The 20125-nt window shown below is 39.7% G+C and overlaps 1 protein-coding gene across 8 annotated transcripts in view; it reads right to left on the minus strand.

Annotated features, from left to right (window-relative positions):
• Positions 1-4937: 4937 nt before the first annotated feature.
• Positions 4938-20125, minus strand: part of CRACDL (CRACD like) — a 224490-nt gene continuing 209302 nt past the window's right edge. For 5 of the 8 annotated variants that reach the window (XM_072614635.1, XM_072614636.1, XM_072614634.1 and 2 more), the window contains 3 exons: positions 15727-15920; positions 13729-13876; positions 4938-13402 (listed from right to left, as the gene is read on the minus strand). In XM_072614635.1, coding sequence (XP_072470736.1) covers positions 13260-13402; positions 13729-13876; positions 15727-15920 — 485 coding nt within the window. In that variant the 3' untranslated portion in view covers positions 4938-13259. The remainder of the gene's footprint in view (positions 13403-13728; positions 13877-15726; positions 15921-20125) is intronic. The other 3 variants (XM_072614637.1, XM_072614633.1, XM_072614630.1) reach the window with 1 other exon arrangement.

Genomic DNA, 20125 nt, shown 5'->3' on the forward strand with positions numbered 1-20125 from the left:
CTATGACAAATTGATCTCAAGACCCCACTGCAACAGTCACACAGGGACAGCCAAACCTGATTGGAAGGATTTCTGGTTATGTGCATTATCTTTCCACTGTCCTCTGAGGTTGGGAGATTGCAGGGTTGGGAAGAGCCCGGGGTGGGCTAGTGCACAGCTGGGAAGCGGACCAGCTTAACTGCCACATTGCCTCCTCCTGTTCAGGCCTGCAAAGGAGGATGCAATTATTTTCTCCTCACTTCTGTGTAAACAGCTGGCTCCCTCCAGCCTCCCTGTGCATTTTTGGCCTGCTTTTAATGAAGGTGCTATTAAAATACAGGCATATCTCATTAGAAGCCTGGCTCATTGTTACATGGATTTGTGTATGCTGTGGGTTAAATCAGACCCCTGGAAACATAATTCAATATAGCTTTATCCAGATAAAATATGCATGACCTAAAATGTAGGTATTAGTCTTATCCACAGATACCAGCATTGCAAAAAGTGCCCCACAGGATGCATTGCAGTGTTTCCCTCCAATAGGCAAATGGGAGCTTTTATCCTTTTTCTTCACTCCAAGGCTTTCTTTGAACAAATGGAAATTATTTCTAGGTCAAAGCATGAAGACGAGTTTGTCTGTGCAACTGCTTTTTCAAGTGGAAGTCATTGCATCAGATCCCCAGAATTTGTCCGGTTTGAATACCTTCCCCCCAATCCTAGCACCTACCCTGAGAACATTCATTATTGTCACCTCCATTTCATAAATCTGATTCTGAAATGGTGGGAAAGGATCACCCAGCGGTGTCATTTTTGAATAAAACTTGTAAACAAAGTACATGAAATATTTATTATTTTCTTCTGTACAACAGTAAAAATCATTAAGTTGTAGGCTTGTCCTTTTCAGAGAATCCAAAGTAGAGATGAAGGAGCTATTTTACAGTCTTACAAATACATGAGCAAAACAGTGCACACTGCATCTCAACCACTCACACTCTTTAGCATCCTAAAAACATATTTCACAATCTGCTACTTATATAAGTTAGCACTAGATAGTGAGCTCAGTTTCAGAACTTTAATTTTGTCATTAAACATAAAAGCAAAGGAGAGGCAATTTAGCCAAGACATAGAAGCTATGCTTTGTAGAAAAAGAATAAAATGCCCCATTACCTATTTATTTTCTCCTCTCCTATAATTTAAGTAACATTCTCAGTGACATCTTTATGCTGTACGTACAGAGGCCACAAATAAACACTGCGGTGAAAAATCCGTCTTTACAACAATAACCACTACAGCCGGCTGAGACTGAAAGGGGCCATTTAATCAATTATGTTGCTTGACAAATGGCGTAATAAATCTACAGTCAGACTTTACCTACAGGAAATGTGAAATACAAATCAAAGGCTTTAGATGATTCATATCTTTAATTTACCTCTGGATTTATGAAGGAATTCAATTAATCGAAGGAAGCTTTCCATTATACTGCATTAGGGTGTTCATAAGGAATGTGATTTCTAATGCAAGTCTTGGAACAGAGAGATCATAGCTTGGGTATGTTTGCAGAGAGCAGACTTTGCCAAACTAATTTAGCCATGGGAAACTTTGGAATGCCTTATTTCAGGGAGAACTGTGTGCCAGGAGCTGTGTTAAGCACTGGAGATACAAAGAGAAAGAAAAGGAAAGAATGGATAGAAGAAAGGAGGGAGAAGAGGAGGAAGGAGAGAAGGAAAAATGATAGGAAGGAAGAAAAGAAGGGAAGAAGAAGAGAATGAAGAAAAGAAGGAAGGAAGAGAAAAAGGAAGAATTCTGCTCTTAAGGAGTTTACATTCTAATAGCTTGAAATATATTGCAAAATGTTACACAACTGGTCTGGGGACCTAGGGGCAGAGAATACCTACCCTGAGGAAGAAAAATATGTGTGTGTATCAAAGAAACTGGGAGAAAATTAGAGTTGATTCCATTTTCATAGAACAAATGCTCATTAGTCGAGTGGTTTGCCATTTCCTTCTCTAGTTCATTTTACAGAGGAGGAAAGTGAAGTAAAAAAGGATTTAAATGACTTGCCCAGGCTTACGCAGCTAGGAAGTGTCTGAGGCAGGATTTGAACTCAGGAAGAGGAATCTTCCTGACTCCAGGTCTACCTAGCTGTCTAGAGCTTTGTCTCAGGTAACAGGTAACAAGCAAATACAGCAGTATTTTGATACATTTTCATATTTTAGAAGGAAAACAGGAATTTTCTCATAGTATCCATCATGAAGACACCAGAGATGCATGGAGTGCAGCTTGAGAAGTGCTGGTATAGAGCCCACAGGAAGGGTTAGGAACCTTGATTGTCAGTGTGGGGTTTTGCATCCTCCTTTAAGCAAACACAAAAAGGGATGGGATTTTGGAAAACAATGAACAAACATAGGCAGATGACGGAGGGAGACAGCTCCAATTTATTCATTTTTTTCTTCTGAGAAACCACTCACATCGTTTCTATTCCACCACAGTAGTGTTTGCAATGTAAATTACAAAAAAAAAAAAAAAATCAACAGAACTCCACAGCTTAAAGTGGGACTCACGGGACACTGGGCATCAAGGTTTTCGTGTGCATCAGACCAAAAACATGGCTGTGACCACAACATTTGGAACACCAAGAGAAGCTGCAGGTGCCAAGAGAGAAATTCTTAGCACACAAAGAAAACAAAGAAGACAAAATTATGCTGTTTTTTCACAATTAAAAAAATTGTTAGTGGCAAGAAACTCTTTTGGTTCTACCTTTATCTAAGCAGTGGTGATCATGGGAGGCTGTAAAATCATCTTTTGCATCATGCATATGATTTCTACTTTTGGGTCTTCTATTGATTTGGATTTAGAAAGACTTGGGTTCTTGTAACTCAAAATTCTAAAAACAAATGTTGAAAACTGTTTTTTGCATGTAATTGGGGAAAAAATAAAATTCTAAATATTTTTTTTTTTTTAGAGAAAAGACCTGGGTTCAAATCTTATCTTGGTTACTTACTGCCCATGTGATCTTGGCCAAATCACTGAACCTCCCCAGGGGCACATTGTAGAGAGTCCTGGGCCCCAAATCGGGAAGACTAGAGTTCAAGTTTGATCTCAAGTTTGATCTCTCAAGAGACCCTGGGCAAGTCATTTAAACTGTTTGCCTCAGTTTCCTCATCTGTAAAATGGGGAACAATAATAGCACCTACCTCGTAGGGCTGTTGTGAGGTTCATCAAATAAGATAATATTTATAAAGTGTTTAGCACAGTGCCTAGGCACACAGAAGGCACTTAAAGTTCATTCATTTTCCCCTGGGTCTCAGTTTCCTCAACCATAAAATGAAGACATTGGATTAAATGGATTCTAAGGTCCCTTTGAGTACTAAATCAATAACTTTATGAGCATATTATATTTAGCTTAGCCCCCTGTGACAGTCAGCCAGATTTTCCCAGTTCAGCAGGAACACCTTTATAGTACTCCTTTATAGTACTAAATGGAAAGCTAGTAAGAGATAAAAGGATTTTGCAAACTTCATCTTGCTCCCAAGAGAGGAACTTGGGAAAATCTGGCTCTAAAAATGCCTAATCAAGCAATCAAAATCTGTTGTGTCGAAACTGGAGACTATTCCATCGGCTTGGTCTAAACTATATAGCTTAAAATTAGCTACAAGGTAATGTGACCTAATCATGTCTTTGAACACAAAGGCACTCTGTAGAGTGACTACACTTCTTCCTTATATAGTGAAACATTATATTTTCGTGTCCCCTTTTTTTGCTTCCTAAGCATAAAAAATAATCTACTATACAAATTCACAAAGAAGAAAAAACCCATTGATGCTGAATAAGTTAACAATATTCCTTTGAATCTAGGGTATGAACAATTAAGTTTAGAAACCAAGTGGAAAAACCCTCTAAAGTTGCAGGTTGCAGAAAGGACGTCAATCTGCATAGAAAGAGGTAATTTCCTCACCAAGGGTTCTTGAGACCAATGAAACACAGGTAGAACTTTAAAAAAAGCAACCAAAAATACCTGTAAGGGGAGGGGAAGGTGTAGTTTAGAAGACACTCAATTTTTAAAAGACATAGTCCATTGATAACTCTACTGCCTTTGACTGCCTCTTAAAAAAGATAAGTTCTCTTTAAAAACCAAAGGAAACAAAATAACATATACAACACTACTTTCACACACACACACACACACACACACACACACACACACACAACTGCTATGGGGAAGAGATCAAAAATCAGAAGGGCACTTAGAAGCCAACCTTTTCATTTTATAGGTGAACAAAGTGGGGCCCAGGGTGGTTAAATGCCTTCTCCCAGGTAACACAGGTAATGTCAGAGAAGAGATTTCCACACAAGCCCATTTGACTCTAAATGCAGCATTCTTTCCATTGCATCAATGCAGAAGTATCTAGAAGTAAGGAGTGGGATTAGAGAGCATTTGGGTTTTTCTCTGCCCTTTTTCTACTTCTTCTCCATCCATTTTATGGGCTACAGGAGAGGTTATGTGTGCAAACCAGCTGGTGCTTACATGTTAATATCCTAGGTTCTTTGTTCTAGGCTTGAGCGGAAACATTTGTTTTGGCTTAGGGTTACATTATAGTCAAAATCATCTTGTGGATCAATGGGCAAAAATACACTTGCTCCGAAGCTTAGGGAACCTGCTTGTGTCAACTATTGATCATTATTTCAATATGTACAGAAAAAGAAACAAAAACAAGCCCAGACTTTTGCATATCTCAATATGTAGTCCAAATGGCTTTAACCTTGAACTCTGGGCTAAGGGCAAGAGATCTTTCATTCTTGCAAATCTCAACTTACTTTTTTTTTGGCTGCTAAAATGATTTTCACTCATATTTCCCAATGCGATTTAGAGAAAGAGGATCTCTTGGTTTGTCTTTTGGGTCATAGTGTATCCAGAGTAATTTTTTTCAGCCTACAGTCCAGTTTTCCTTGACAAGACACAATGATAAAAAGCTTTTATTTTATATCTTGCACAATAAATATGAGAAAATATTTTAAAATAAAAGAACTGAGATAGGCCTGAGAAAACAGAAATTGTAAATAACAGTTCTACAATAAAATAGCGAGTATGAGAAATGGTAGGATTTACAGAACAAAACACTCCAAACTGGGAATGGGGGAAAGTATGGAATATAAATAATGTTTATTGACTGGAGTTTAAATTTACTATGAGAAAATGACCCTAGTGGTTGAGATATAGAATAATGGTTAAGAAAGAGTGCTTGAGGGTACAGTCATGAGACATTAATATACCCTGGAGAAGGACCTTTTAAACTGTCAAAGCCATTTTTGAAGTTTCGAAGCTGAGAGATTTTTAAAAAGCTATGGTGTATATTGTATACTCACCTACATGGAAGCGAGGACAGAATCATCTCACCAACTCTGAGGTCTGAATTTTTTTTTTGGTCCTTTCTACTTGAAAGGCATTTTGGTGTAATATAGAGAGTTGGTCTAAAATTCAGGAAGACCTAGTTTGAAATTCTGCCTTGAACACATACTGGCTGTATGACCCTTAGGCAAGTCACTTAACTTCTTGGTGTCCAAGACAATTTTTCACTGACAGAGGAAGCTTCCCCTTTAGCAGCACAATCATGGGTTAGAACCATTGCAGGTGCTGTAAACCTTAAGCAATAATGGCTCAGTTTCCTCTACTATAAGGTAGAAGAGTTGAACTAGATGATTTTCATGGTCCCTTCAAACTCTAAATCTATTATCCTCCTTAATAACAGAAATATTAACAATCCAGGTACCAGAAAGTGGTTGCAACTTTAAACAGGTCTGCACATAATATGCCATTTGACTTACAATCTAAGTGAATATCAACCAATAAACATTTATTAAGCGCCTACTATGTGCCAGGCACTGTACTAAGTGCAGAGGACACAAAAAGAGGCAAAAGACAGTCGCTGCCCTGAAGGAGCTTATAGTTTAATGGGAGTAACAACGTGCAACCAAATATATCTGAACAAAGCTATAGACAGAATAAACAGGAAATAATGAAAAGAGGGGAAACCTGGGAATTAAGAAGGGTTAATTTCTACAGGAATTATGGCTTCCTTTAGGAGGTGGGAACTTTACATGGGACTTGAAGGAAGCCAGGATGGTCAGTAGTCAGGTCAGAGGAGGGACAGTGTTCCAGGGATGGGGGACAACTAGAGAAAATGCCCAGAGAGGAGAGATGGAATATCGTTTGCAGAACACTCAGGAGATCAGCGTCACTGGATCAAAGACTATATATTTGAGAGTAAGGTGTAAGAAGACTGGTAAGGTAGAAGGGGGCTAGATTGTGCAGGACTTTGAATGCCAAACAGAGCATTCTGTATTTGCTCCTGCAGGCAATAGGGAGCCACTGGAGATTATGGAGTAAGGGAGGTGACATGATTAGCCCTGCATTTTAGAAAAATCACTTAGTGACTGAATGGAAGATGGATTGGATCAGGGACAGACTTGTAGCAGGCAGCCCCATCAGCAGGCCATTAAAATAATTTTCTCTATTCATTCCTCCCTAGCAGTCTCTCTTAATAATAGATCTTAGTCCTTCTGTATGATAAAAGTCTGGGAAGAAAAAAATACCAAGTTAGACTACAGTAAACAAGACAAAGGATGGGAGTATAAGGGGGTTGTGATTTAACTGGAAAGACTGCTTTTTTTTTTTTTAAAGCTCCATTTGAAGACGTGCACAGCATGTGCCCAGTCCTGAAGAATTCTTAAAGCATCCAGTAAAGGAAGATGGCATCAATGATGGTAGAAGTCTTTATGGCTAAAAGTTTGCTGATCCCCATGGATTTGAATCATGTAATATCAACAGAACAAGATAACCTGTAATGACCTGTGAGGTAAACAAGCCATTTGAAACCAAAGAGGAAAAGTAGAAATGTTCAGGGAATCAGCAAGTTGAGAATTATTTTAAACAATCCCCCAAATTGCAAGAGCTAAAGTTCAGAACAAATCCAAGATGCCCATTCCATTTCTGAAGAACTCTAATTTTTAGCAACTGTCTCCTTACATTACTCCAACATTCCCTTTTCAACAACTTTGATCCACATTGCTCCTAGTTCTGCTCAAGGAGAGTTAGTCTGAAAATACATTGGAACTTTTTAACATGAAAGTCCTTTTATATATTTGAAGATACTTCTCTTCTTTCACCCAGTCTCATGTGCCATATCTTCTTTCCTCAGGCTGGACATCTGTAGTTCTTCCAGTTGATTCATCCAGTTCATGATTTTAAATCCCATCATTCTTCCAATTCCCTTCCATTGGATGAGGGGTTCCAGTTTGTGAATCTCCCTTCAAAAATATGGTAGCTAGAATTGATCAGGAAAGATGTCATCTCAAAAAGACAGACTTTAGGGAAGTTAGCATCTGCCTTACCCTGGACAGGATACATCTGGGGACATCACGTCATACTGTTGACTCATCTTGAAGTTGTGGCCGACATGTGCTTTTAATGTGAACTGCTTTCCAACTATATTTGAAAAAATTTTGACCTTTGATTTTGTTGCAACGGGGAACTCCCCAGTGAGAAAATTCCCTCTGCTCATGCAGATTACTATCTTTTTGTCTCAAGAACTAAACAAATATCTAAGGCAGATATCTTCCTGTGACACTAAGAGATTAGGTAGCTTCTCTAGGGTCATCAGGACCCTGGCCAGCACGACATGAACTCACATCTTTCTGACTTTGGTTCCAATAGGCTATCAATCATGTCACCCCAGCTCTTCTGAACTTTTGTACAATTCTTTTTTTCCCCTTCCATCCAGGTAAAAAAATGAAATCTATCTTTATTCAATTTCATTTTATTAGCATCAGCTTAGTGTTCTTTCAGGATCTTTTTGGATGAGAATCATGTCATTGAACATATAACTAGCCCTTTTAGCTTTAATCAGCAAAGCTGAAACATGTGCTATCACAAAAAGGACCTTTTCTAGGCTATACCACAAGGGAAAAAAATTGTTGAACTCACCAGATTCCACTCCACTAATCTCCATGAGGTCTCCACTAATGACCCTATTCCTGAGTAATGCGCTAACTCTAACACTAGTTCAGAGAGCACTTAACTCATTTTCCAAGCCCATTTTAGAATGATTTGCTTAAGCCCACATCACATCTATGATATTTCCTTGTTCTTTTGTGGTTGTTCAGTTGTTTCAGTCATGTCTAACTCTTCATGACCCCATTTAGGGTTTTCTTGACAAAGATACTAGAGTGGTTTGCTATATCCTTTTCCAGCTCATTTTACAGATGAGGAACCTGAGGCAAAGTTAAGTGACTTGCTCATGGTCATACAGCTAGTGTTCGTGACTGATTTTGAACTCAGGTCCTCCTGACTCCACGGCTGTTCTCCATCTGTTGAGTCACCTAGTTGACCATTCCCTGTTCTACCCTGTTTACAATAATGTAAACTCATTGAGGGTAGAGAGGCTTTCATTTTTGTCTTTGTATCACCAGCACAGTTCCTTGAACACCGATGCTACTCAATGAAATGCTTGTTGACTAATGGATAATGAAACGAGGTTAGACATAAATTGTTATTGAAAAACCCACTGATCCTTGGTGTTTACTGCTTCCCTTTCTAGGTGGCACAATGTGTCAGTGCTAGATCTGGAGTCAGGAAAACTTGAGTTCAAACCTAACCTCAGACGCTTATTAGATGTGTGACCCTGGACAAGTCATTTGACCTCTCTCAGCCTTAGTTTCCTTATCTGTAAAATGGGGACAAGAATGGCATCTAACTTGTGAGGACCAAATATTTGCAGGGCATTTCGCAAACCTTCAAGTACTGTATAAATGCTAACTATTGCCATGAACAGACATTGAATGAATTTACGTATAGTTCAATATACTCCATCCCTTGCCCTTTTGGAAACCATGACATTTGCCTGTCTCTAGACTTTCGTTATCTGCTTTAGTCTACATAGTATTGCCATCACACATTCAAACTTGGTTGGTACCATGGAATGTAATTAGTTTGGGATTAATGACTTAAACTTCTCTTATTATCTCTTCATTTATCTGGATTTTCAATTTCCTCTTAACTTTTTTTTTCACCCACTCTCTAGTTTGAGAATCCTTCTTCTCTATAGAAGGCAGGTAGGTGATGCAATTGATAGAGTGCTGAGCCTGGAGTCAGGACCATCTTCCTGAGTTCAAATCTGGCCTTGGACACTTACCAGCTATGTGACCCTAGGCAAGTCACTTAACCATGTTTGCCTCAGTTTCCTCATGTGGAAAATGAGCCAGAGGAGGAAATGGCAAACCACTCCAGTGTCCTTGCCAAGAAAATGCCAAATGGGGTCACAAAGAGTCAGAAATGACTAAACAACAACTTCTTTATAAAGAAAGAAGTGGAAGTTTAATTTTTTTTCTTCATCGGTTTCAATCTTTCTCTTTATCTCAGATCACTGGTCTATCTCTTTCTTGTTTCTTCTTTCCCCTATCTCCAACTTACACATTTTTAAAAGCTCCTTTTGTTAGCCCTTAGCATTTTTTGATAACCTCAATTCACAAATGGCCTTTAGTTTTCTGGACACTATTTCTGCAGGCAAGCCTATGATGCTTTCACATTCATCCTTGGCTATGTGCCCTCTCTTCCATCTTTTTGAACATGACTCTTTAAAAAAAACCTGGCCTCAGCTGAGAGCTCCTGCTATATCCACATCAATAAGGCCTCCTCTTTCTGAAAGCATAAAGCACTTATGAAGTACTTAACAATCATCCTGATTACTCAGCTCCTCTCATGAAGTAGGTCACCTCAGCTTGCCCAATATGAGACAGATGAGGAAAGAGAAAGCACTGAGGGTCACCATCCTGCAAAGCCATGGCTAAAGGAGAAGTACAGGCTGGAGTCTGGATCCAATGCTACCTGCTGTTTCCAGTATTCAAGTGCTAGTAAAAGGGGGTGGGCAGAGAGGGAAAGAACAGTTGAAAGTTATTCCAATTTCCGTTTTCATTAATAGAATCTTTTGAAAAAAAAAAAAAAGGCTCTTCCAGGTGAGATACTGTAACTGTTCAGTGCAGTTAAGATGGGGAACCATAGGCCTTGTTGGCAATAGCTTCAGATACAAATTAAAGGAGGTGCTAGACACTTACTTGATGTCACAGGGACTGCACTGGTATTTTGAGGGAGATCAGTACTGCCTCAAAATAATACTGCATATAGCTTCATCTCCTAATAGAAAACAACAGTGATAATATACAAACCAAGCTAAAGAAAAACCATGTACAGCATTCACACTTGGCTAAGGCATGCATGAGAAGTTGAACCTACTTAGCAGTGATTCAGATGTGATGTGACCTTAGCAATTGGAGCCCAGTTCCATGATGTTAGGTCTTTGAATCAATGGGTACTCTACACAGGGGTGAGCATTTCAACGGTGAGAATGGGCAGAATCATTAAAACCACATGCGGTACACTAGGTGCTCAGAAGTCTGATGTCAATTGTCTACACGCTACTGAATATTTCTAAGAAGCCCTGATGCAGACAAAACTGGCCTAAGCAACATTATTAAGCGACTGATTTCTCCAAGTTACTCAAATATGCTCGTGGTCAGTAGGGGATCATCTGGGCCAGGGACTGTGGCTACGGACCACAGTAGTGCACTGAGGCAGTCATATTATAAAACAGGCATTTTGGGTACGGCCACAGTGGCTTCATGTTCAGTATTCAGCTCACCAAATTCCCAGGTCTTTTTTTTATCTTTCACATAAACTGCTGCTTCCTAGCCATATTCTCCTCACGCTGAAAATTCAACTGATTTCTTCAACCCAAGTATCAGACTTTTATCTTTGACCTTGGTGAATTTTATCTTATGGGCAGTCTTTGGTTTACTAACTGTTCCAGCCTCTTAAGACTCCATTAAGACTCAGTTCTGTCATTTAATGTACTGTCATCTTCCAGTTGGAGGAACATAACTTTTGTGTCATTTACGTGTGGGACACTCAGGTGCCTGTTGCTACTTTAAATCCTCCACTATCCTCTCCAGGGACTAGGCAAGATCCTAGGCTTCTCACAAGTAAGCAGAAGGGCTTTTGAAGTTGAAAGGGACTTTAGTGAACCTCTGGTTTACTCACTTATTTATGGATAATGAAACAGACTCAGAGAGATCCAGGTTAAATGACTTTCCTAAGATCTTATAAGTTCTAAAAGAAGCAGAGCTGGGATTTGAACCAAGGAGCTCTGACTCCATAGTCTAGCCTGTTTCCATTATGTAACACTGTCATCTCACTATATACCTTGCAACCATTGATATACTAAGCTACAGTAGCAGGGGCCACCACACCATAGTGACTCTTGCCCAAACCTAGCCTGGTATATTAACTATAAGGAAAAGGCTTTAGGTAGTGACATTTAATTCTTCTGGTAGCCTGAAGGGTTAACGCACCTTCCCTAACCTCCCAATTTAGGTTCAGAAAAGGAGTTAGATAACAGGAAGAATGAAGTTCAGTACTGATACTCAAAAATTATTAGCAGCCTCAGAATAGGGTGTGTTCTGCCTTTTACATTGCCAATAACTTGATGTTCTGCTAATAGGAGGAATCTTGGATGCAAGTGTTAATGGACTATGGTTTTCTCAGGTTAAAAAAAAGTGTGTATCTTAGGGCTTTGCATAATCATTTGTGAAGCATTCCCAAGAGTCACATCTCATTATAGTATCAGGTATTTCTTATTCTGAGCTTATTTAAGGCAGACCTGTTTAATTTTACTTTGTAATCTCCGGGGCTGGGGTAGGGGGGAAGAATTATTCATGAGAATTCAAATACAATAAAGGTAGTCAGCCTTAGGGCACAAATAAATTCAAACTGTAATACATGAAGAGATTGTTCTGATCCCAATGGCAGGGTGTCCCTGACTGCCTATATGTACATATTCCCATGGAGATCGTCAGGTTCAAAGGAAAGGCTTTGGAAATGTTCCTTGAAAAACAGGCATATATACATATAGATTACAAGACACGATTCTGAGACTAATGCTATTTGTTCTCTCTTTCCTTGGTTCATGATGTACTCTATTAACCAAATGAAGTAGAAACAGCTATAGCTCATCCTGGGTATTTATGACCTGGGTTTTGGTGGAAATGTTCACATATAAGGATGAATTAGAAGTTAATCTTCTCTCTCTCTCTGTCTCTGTCTCTGTCTCTCTGTCTCTTTCTCTGTCTCTCTGTCTCTTTCTCTGTCTCTCTCTGTCTCTCTGTCTCTGTCTCTCTCTGTCTCTCTCTCTCTATCTCTGTCTCTGTCTCTCTGTCTCTGTCTCTATCTCTCTTTCTCTCTCTCCCTCCCTCTCTCTCATATAGAAAAAACATCTTTTCAATGCCAACTCAAATTGATTAGGTTATTTTCTTGATTGTCCCTCCAAAAAAAAATAATATGAGTATCTGGTTTATAGATTAAATTGACCTCTATTTACAGTTATCCCAGTCACTATTGAAAACCAGAACATTTATCATTTAACAGAGGCTTTGTTTTTATTCCTTTATTAAGTGGACTGTTTTTTAGTCCTGCAGTGGCTAAGGACAGTAATGTCTTTAAAAATTCTTTTTGGATGTGCTTTCTGAATTGATGACATTTTTTGAGTTTCTCTCTCTCTCTCTCTCTCTCTCTCTCTCTCTCTCTCTCTCTGTCTCTCTCTCTGCCTCTCCCTCCCCCTCTCTCTCTCTTTTTCTTTTTTCTGCCCCTTTAATCGCCATGTGGATTTATCTTCATGAAAATAAATTAGTTCACATCCTCTGCTTTTGAAAAGAACACTCTTGGTTCCAAAGTCAGTCAGTCTTTGTCATAAACATGAATAGAGAAGATGTGACCCATGGATCCAGGGGTATCTAAAGGCAATGGCTTGTCCTCAGACTGAAGGATATATTCATGATATTCATGAAACTATTTCTACTTCAGTCTTGCAAAGAAGTCTAATTTCCTAGCCCACATTTCACTCGAGACAGCCTGCCTTCCCCTCAAGCAGCAGCATCTATAATACAAAAGGAATTTAAGGGGGAAAAAAATCCACATTTGTTCCTACTGGCCCATAAGATCTGGATGACTTCCCAGGTGTCCTATTCCAAGCATTTATCACTTCAAAGTTTTTGGTAAACTCTGGCCCAAGATTAGAGTCATTTCATTCACCTTCCTTTTCTTCCACTCCTAACTTGATGATAAAATTATTCTCAAGTTTCATAGATCCTGTGCCATGACAAACTAGCAGTTTCATCAAGTGGGTTATTAACTTGTCAAAGCAGTGATTTTTTTTTTAAATCAGCTATGAGTCACCCTATTTTATAATCTGGGGCATGTCACTCCAGGCTTGAGACTTCTTTTTGGCAAGTTCCATCCAGGATGGCTGATCCGCGCTGGAATAACTGGCCCTCTTTAGCTGGTTCAGTTCTTTCTCAGTCATCACCTGAGATTGAGCTGCTGGAAAAGAAAAGGAAAAATACTTGAATGGGGAACTTGCCACTCTATTGCAAACCACTTCTATTACTTTAACAATGGCCAGGGAGGTCCTTGCAAGGACCGTATTCCTTCAGATAAATTTTATTTTTATCGAGAAATCATTGTGAAGAACTTCAAACAGATGGTGTAAACAATTAATTTTGTTTGGGGGGGTTGGAGGGGAGGATGCATGTATGAATGCCTGGATGCAAGTCAGTTTGCTAAAATGATAAAGCTGCTTGAAAAAAACTGTGGACAAGAACTGGCCCTCAGCCCTTTCTCATAATGTTAGGGAGATTTTTTTATACCCAGGTTCTGATGGGAAAGTGAAATGCCTCGATGAAGTCCCTCTTTGAGGTTCAGCTTTGCTCTTAGCTTTTGTCCTTCAGCAGTTTTAGCTGGCTGCACCAGAAAAGATTTGCTACGAACAAAGTCGGCTTGTTGCTTAATGCGCTCCTATGGAGAGATTAAAAAAGGGCAAATATTAATAATGTCACTTGTGATCCAGAGATGGAGCAACTAAATATACACGGACATAAGGACCCACATACAAGGACCCTGTGAAAGGGAGACACTATTTTTAGGAACTCTTTCTACTTTACACGACTGGCAACCCATTTATTTCTTCAGAGATAAATTTCAGGGCTCTGCCTCAGGCACAGAGAGGTTAAATAATTTTCCTGTCTGTCTCTTTCTCTCTTCTCCACCCTCCCCTACACCACCCAAGCAAATCTGACAGAATCATTATAGGAAACATGCTGTTCCCCTCCTCAGGATAAAACAAACCTTCTATAGCTTTCCCTAGATAGCTGGTACTTAAAAATTGGCTCTTCAGCTCTTAGAGATCACTTACCTAATCCAGTTCCCTTCATTTTAGGAGAGAAGTGACTTTCCCAAGGTCACACAGTCAGTGAGGGGTGACAAAGTCTCATTTGTTCTGACTGTGCTTTTGTTTCACTGACCCTCAGAACTTAGTGCTTAGGTTAATGACTTACACCTTTTTCATGACATCCTATCACTATTCATCGACTTTTTCCCACATCATGCCCTACTCCAGTGGCAGATACTTCATTTTAAAGTTAGAAGTTTTGGAAGAAATACGGGATACTTAGTGTCGTCAGTTTATAGCAGTAAGGGATTTTAGAGGTCATCTAATCCAGCTCCCTCATTTTAAAGATGAGAAACTGAAACCCCAAGAAGGTAAGTGATTTGTCCAAGGTAACACAGGTGATAAGGAACAGACTCCAGGAGATTCTGATCTCAAATCCTGTACTTTTTCTAACACATTCTACTGAATGGAACAATTTGGTTACAACCCCAGCTATTGCAAAAGTAAGCTAAGAAATCACAGATGCTTGTCCATATAGTCTACATGTTTATTTTTGAAATGCCCTCATAACTGTGCTTTTGGGTTACATGTAACTTCTTAATCTGAGATTTTAAGTGGAAACGTAGAATCAGGTCCTGCTGAATCTGTCAACCTCATCATTAACACAAAATTTCTAATGCGTCTTATCCCAATGTGCCAACCCAGAAATGAATTTGAGACTATTAGAGGGAAATCAGCCCTTACAAACCCAGCTGCTTGGGTTGGAAAGTACAGCTTCCATTCCAGAATGCAAAGATGAACCTCTAATTCCTCACCCAGGAGTCTGTGTGAGGAATTATCAGCAGCCAATCAGAAGCTCTTCTCAGCGGAGGCCCCAGCATGAAGCCTGTGCCACCAGGAGCATTCAGGTCTCATTTATCACCGTGCAAGGAGCCAGAATGGAGCTGTTGACATTGTCACCAGGCGTCAAACTGAGAAGTTATTTTTAACCTTGTTTCATTTCTCCAGATGCCAAGCGTCGTTGCCTAGGCAACAGGGAGACAGTGAGAGATTGGGCTCTCCTTTGCCTAAGTGAATCATTCTCAGATCTCTGACTAATTTAGAGAAAGGGGGCAGTTTTGTGGGTTTTCCCCCCAAATATACCATAGTTACAAATTGTGCATTCAGTGAATGTATACTTTCCCACAGAGCCACTGGGTTGGTTTTATTTTTATGAGTTTTTTTTTTTTAATCAGAATGATTGCTCCAATTTGCTAACTTGGTTGCCAAATTGCAGTTTCAGTGCGCATCTCCCACAGAGCCAGGGGAGTTGAGTTTTGTTTTTTCAATCCAGACGAGTGCTATATTATCCTTTTGTGCCCACAGAGTCACCGGGGCACCAGAAGCCATCACTCTATGCCTTTGCTATGGTGCTTCTGGTATACACACTGCTTTTCTATAATGCTGAAAGAAAAGAATAAGTTATGTTTGTAAGCACCTCTTTTCTGTCCAGGTTTTCTCTTGGCTTTTCTGTGTCTGACTTTGTGGCTGGTGTTGCTGGCTTTTCTTCCTTGCTCAGTAGCTGCTGTTCCCGTGAGCCCCGACGCTTCTGCCTGGCTAGAGTAATCCAGGGTGGCAGTGAGTGGCCCTCTGAGGCTCCAGTGGCTGGTGATGGGGATGGCAGGTTTTTCTCTGTGGGCAGATTCATAAGGTTATTTGATAGAAGTCCTCTACTCTTTTCAATTTGACCTTTTGTAGTGAGCTGCACTGCTTCATCAGTATGCTCTGTATCATTACACACATTGCTTTGGGAAGATTTGAGAGACTTTAGGGTGAGACCTTTATGAATTTATTTTAGGTAGCTTTTGGTTTCATTCTAAGATGCAAAGACATCAAGTACAACAAAGATATGCTAGCCTATTTGGAATGGCCAGAAAAAAGGAGAGAGAGAGAGAAAGAGAGAGAAAGAGAGAGAGAAAGAGAGAGAGAGAGAGAGACAGAGACAGAGACAGAGACAGAGACAGAGAGGGAGAGATCTATGATCAGCACACAAAATTTAAATCTGTCTGACTTTTTTGGGGGACGGATTTTTTTTTTCCTGATTTTGTCAGGAAGGAAGGGAGGAAGGAAAAAAGAAAGAAAAAAAGGCAAGAGGGAAAGAAAGAGGAAATAAGCATTCTCTTTATAAATATTGTCATTTGAGTCTCATAACAACCTATCATTATCCTCATTTTATACTTGAGGAAACTAAGACATAGTGGTTATGTGACTTTCTTAGAGTCATGTAGCTAGTAAATTTCTGGGACTGGATTTGAACTTAGGTCTCCTTCTACTATCTATCATGCCATGGTTTATAAACTCCTGACACAGACTGACAACTTGTCAGTAACTTACAGTCTTAAAGGATTGTCTAGGGTCAATAAGAGTTTGAGCGACTTGTCCATGATTACACAGTAAATCTCAGAGGAAGGTTTTAAACCCAGGTCTTCTTGACTTCAAAGTGCGTTTTGATCCACCACACCAGGGGTGAAGAACCTGCAGCCTTGAGGTCACATGTGGCCCTCTAGGTCCTCAAGTGTGGTCCTTTGACTGAATCCAAGCTTCATAGAACAAATCCCTTTAATAAAAGGATCTGTTCTGTAAAACTTGGACTCAGTCAAAAGGTCCCACTAAAGGACCTAGAAGGCTACATGTGGCCTCAAGATCACAGGTTCCCCACTCCTGCTGATTACGCCATACTGTTTCTCCTGGGACAGTAAATCTTTATTGAGCACTTGACATATTTTGCTCAGAGCATACCACTTGGTTCCTGGTTTTTAGTATTTAACAGACCATTCATTCATTAAGCAAGTATTTTAAGTACCTACCACTCCTAAGGTACACACCAAATTCCTTTTCCTTTTAAAATTAATAAGCATTGTATATCTTTTTAAGTAAAAAGAATTTCTTCATGACAATGTTGACATATTTAGTTCCTTTAACTAAGTAGTAAGGAAACAACAGCTTGAAAAAATAACCTGTGACTTGAAACCAGGGCTTTGTGGACCATATATTTGCTTTAACATGTTGTCATTTGGTCATTTTTCAGTCGTGTCCAACTCTTCGTGATCCCATTTGGGGTTTCCTTGGCAGAGATACTGGAGTAGTTTGCCATTTCCTTCTCTAGCTCATTTCACAGATGAAGAAACTGAAGCAAACAGGGTTAAGTGACTTGACCAGGGTCAAATAGCTAGTAAGTGTCTGAGGCCATATTGAACTCAGATCTTCCTGAATCCAGGCCCAGTGCTCTATCCAATTGTTCACCTAGCCACCCTGTCAAATCAGGACTTAAGAAAAATTACTTCAGCAACAGGGTGGAGGATGAATCAGAATTGGGAGGGACTTGAGGCAGAGAGACCCATTAAGCCTTTGCAATAATTTAGGAGAGAAGTGACGAAAGCCAGGATGAAGGTAGTACTTGGTAGCTCGTACAGTTCCTTCTTTATAACATTCACATTTTGATTATTCCATAGAGAAGGCAGCATAGAAACTATAGGAGAAGAGGCATCAGTCTTAGGAAGGAAGAAAATAAGAAAACCATGTCAGTGTCTTTGCCAAGGAAAGCCCAAAATGGGGTCAAAAAGAGTTGAAAATGACTGAAAAAATGAGTCAACAACAAAAACATATAGAGATACTAGGTACCATAGTGAAGGAAGATCTTTGTATAGATTTTTGATATATATAAAGTACTTAGTATAGTGCCTGACACATAGTTACTGTTCAGCTGTTTCAGTCATGTACAATTCTTCATGACCCCATTTGGGGTTTTCTTGACAAAGATGCTAGAGTGGTTTGCCATGTCCTTCTCCAGCTCATTTTACATAGAAGGAAAACTGAGGCAAACAAAAGTAAGAGACTTGCGAAGGGTCAATTGATCTTAAATTAAAGGCTTAATTGGTCTCCCTGACTCAAGTCTACTAAGTGTCTGAGGCCAGATTTGCAGATGAGTCTTTCTGACTTCAGGTTCAGCACTGTATCCACTACCAAAACAGATTCATGGACCCTAGGTTAAGAACTCTTGTTGTGGTTTTTCAGTTGCTGTAATTGTGATCAACTCATTTTCTTGGCAAAGATACTGGAGTGGTTTGTCATTTCCTTCTCCACTTGATTTCACAGATAAGGAACTAGGTTCAGATCCTGTTTGTGACACTTACTACTTATGAGACTTTAGGCAAGCAATTTAACCTCTTTGGGTCTTGGTTTTCTCCTGTGTAAAATGAAGGGATTGGACTACATGACCCTTAAGATCCCTTCCAGTTACAGACCTATAATCCTATCATTCACTTAAGCTTTTTGGACCTTAGTTTCCTTATCTGTAAAATAAAGGGGTTATAGCAAATGACCTTTAAGGTTTCTTCTATCTGTGATGTCTTTATTACAGGAAACTGATGATGAGGAAAAGAGGCAAATTGGTAGCTGACCTACAACTTGTAGTGTCTAGGAGTTCAACACATAAGGCGTTGAAAAGTTCAGTGACTTACTTGTGTATGGTGGCACAGTATATGTCAGAAATGGGATTTGAATTCAGATCTTCTTGAGAAGAAGCAACATAACCTCTCATCAACATGAATAAGCTCATAAGAAACTCTCCTGAGAGCAGGGGAAAGGAGGGAAGAGTGTTAGGAGTGTGGGGGGTGAAACAAGAAAAGGGAGCAGAAACAGGTGTCTGAGAGTACCAGCGATCAAACATTCATGTTGCAATTTTTTCTAGGTTTAGCTCAGGTAGGTTTACCTTGGATCATCTTCTTCTCTGGGGATAGTAAAATAGAATGGGACAAGTGCTGGATTGGGGAGTTATAAAACCCAGGCTTCCTACTCAGCTGTGGGATTGGGTGGGGTGTGCTCTAGAAACCTAAAAACATCAGTGAGTCTTCTGAAGAAAACAAGGGGGAGCAGGCTACAGAAATCAGAACAGTTAGGGAGGATTTGCTCAAATCCACCAGAGGTAGCTTTGTTTGTCCTTTGATTTCAAAGCATTGCAGTGACATCACAGGTGATGTCTTGGTTTGCTTGTGAGTTGGATTTTAGTGAGGCAGAATTGCACAAAGTCCACCTCACTTCCCTTCCGGAGTTACTGAAGTCCAGGACAAATTGGAGATGGGGCCTACTGAATAGACAATGGGCCTAGAATAAAGAAACCTGAGTTCAAATTCAGCCTCAGACATTTTGCTGTGTGTGGCTCTGGGCAAATCACTTAATCTCTGTCTGCCTCAGTTTCCTCATGCATAATGTGGGGATAATAATAGTATCTACCTCCCAGGGTTGTTGTGCAGATTAAATGAGATTATATTTGCACAGTGCTTAGCACACAGTAGTCCCATAATAAATGCTTGTTCCTTCCCCTCAGGTTAAGGAAAGAAATGAACAGAAGATGGAAGCAAGAGCAGATCACTGAAGACAGTTATAAAAACTTGGCATGATTCTATGAGAAATATAGCCCAGAATGAGCTAGGCAAAATGAGCTGAGGCTTGCAATCAGTGATAAGGAGAATAAGAAGGGCTAGTCTTGGCTATATTGGACTGAGAGAAAGATTAATGGAAAGGATAAGATAAATGCTGGGGAGAAAAGGCAAACATTGCCGCGATTTTCCAATGGGGAGAGGAGGTGAATTCTACCAACCATGGGAAGGTAAGCTTGATCATAATTCCTGGTAAAATTTTAAAATGCATTATCACAGGGGATGATTTGTAAGTCTTTTTTTTTTTTTTTAAAGGAAGTACTAACCATTAGGAACTAGCATGGGTTCATCAAGAACAAATTATGGTAGTGGTAGACTAATCTCCGTTCTTGGGGGAGTGTGTCTACTAGACTGATACATTAGGGGAATTCCAAAGACAAAGTATATCTGAATTTCAGC

The sequence above is a fragment of the Notamacropus eugenii genome, chromosome 5 (genome assembly GCF_028372415.1).
Source record: "Notamacropus eugenii isolate mMacEug1 chromosome 5, mMacEug1.pri_v2, whole genome shotgun sequence".
Classification (NCBI taxonomy): domain Eukaryota; kingdom Metazoa; phylum Chordata; class Mammalia; order Diprotodontia; family Macropodidae; genus Notamacropus; species Notamacropus eugenii.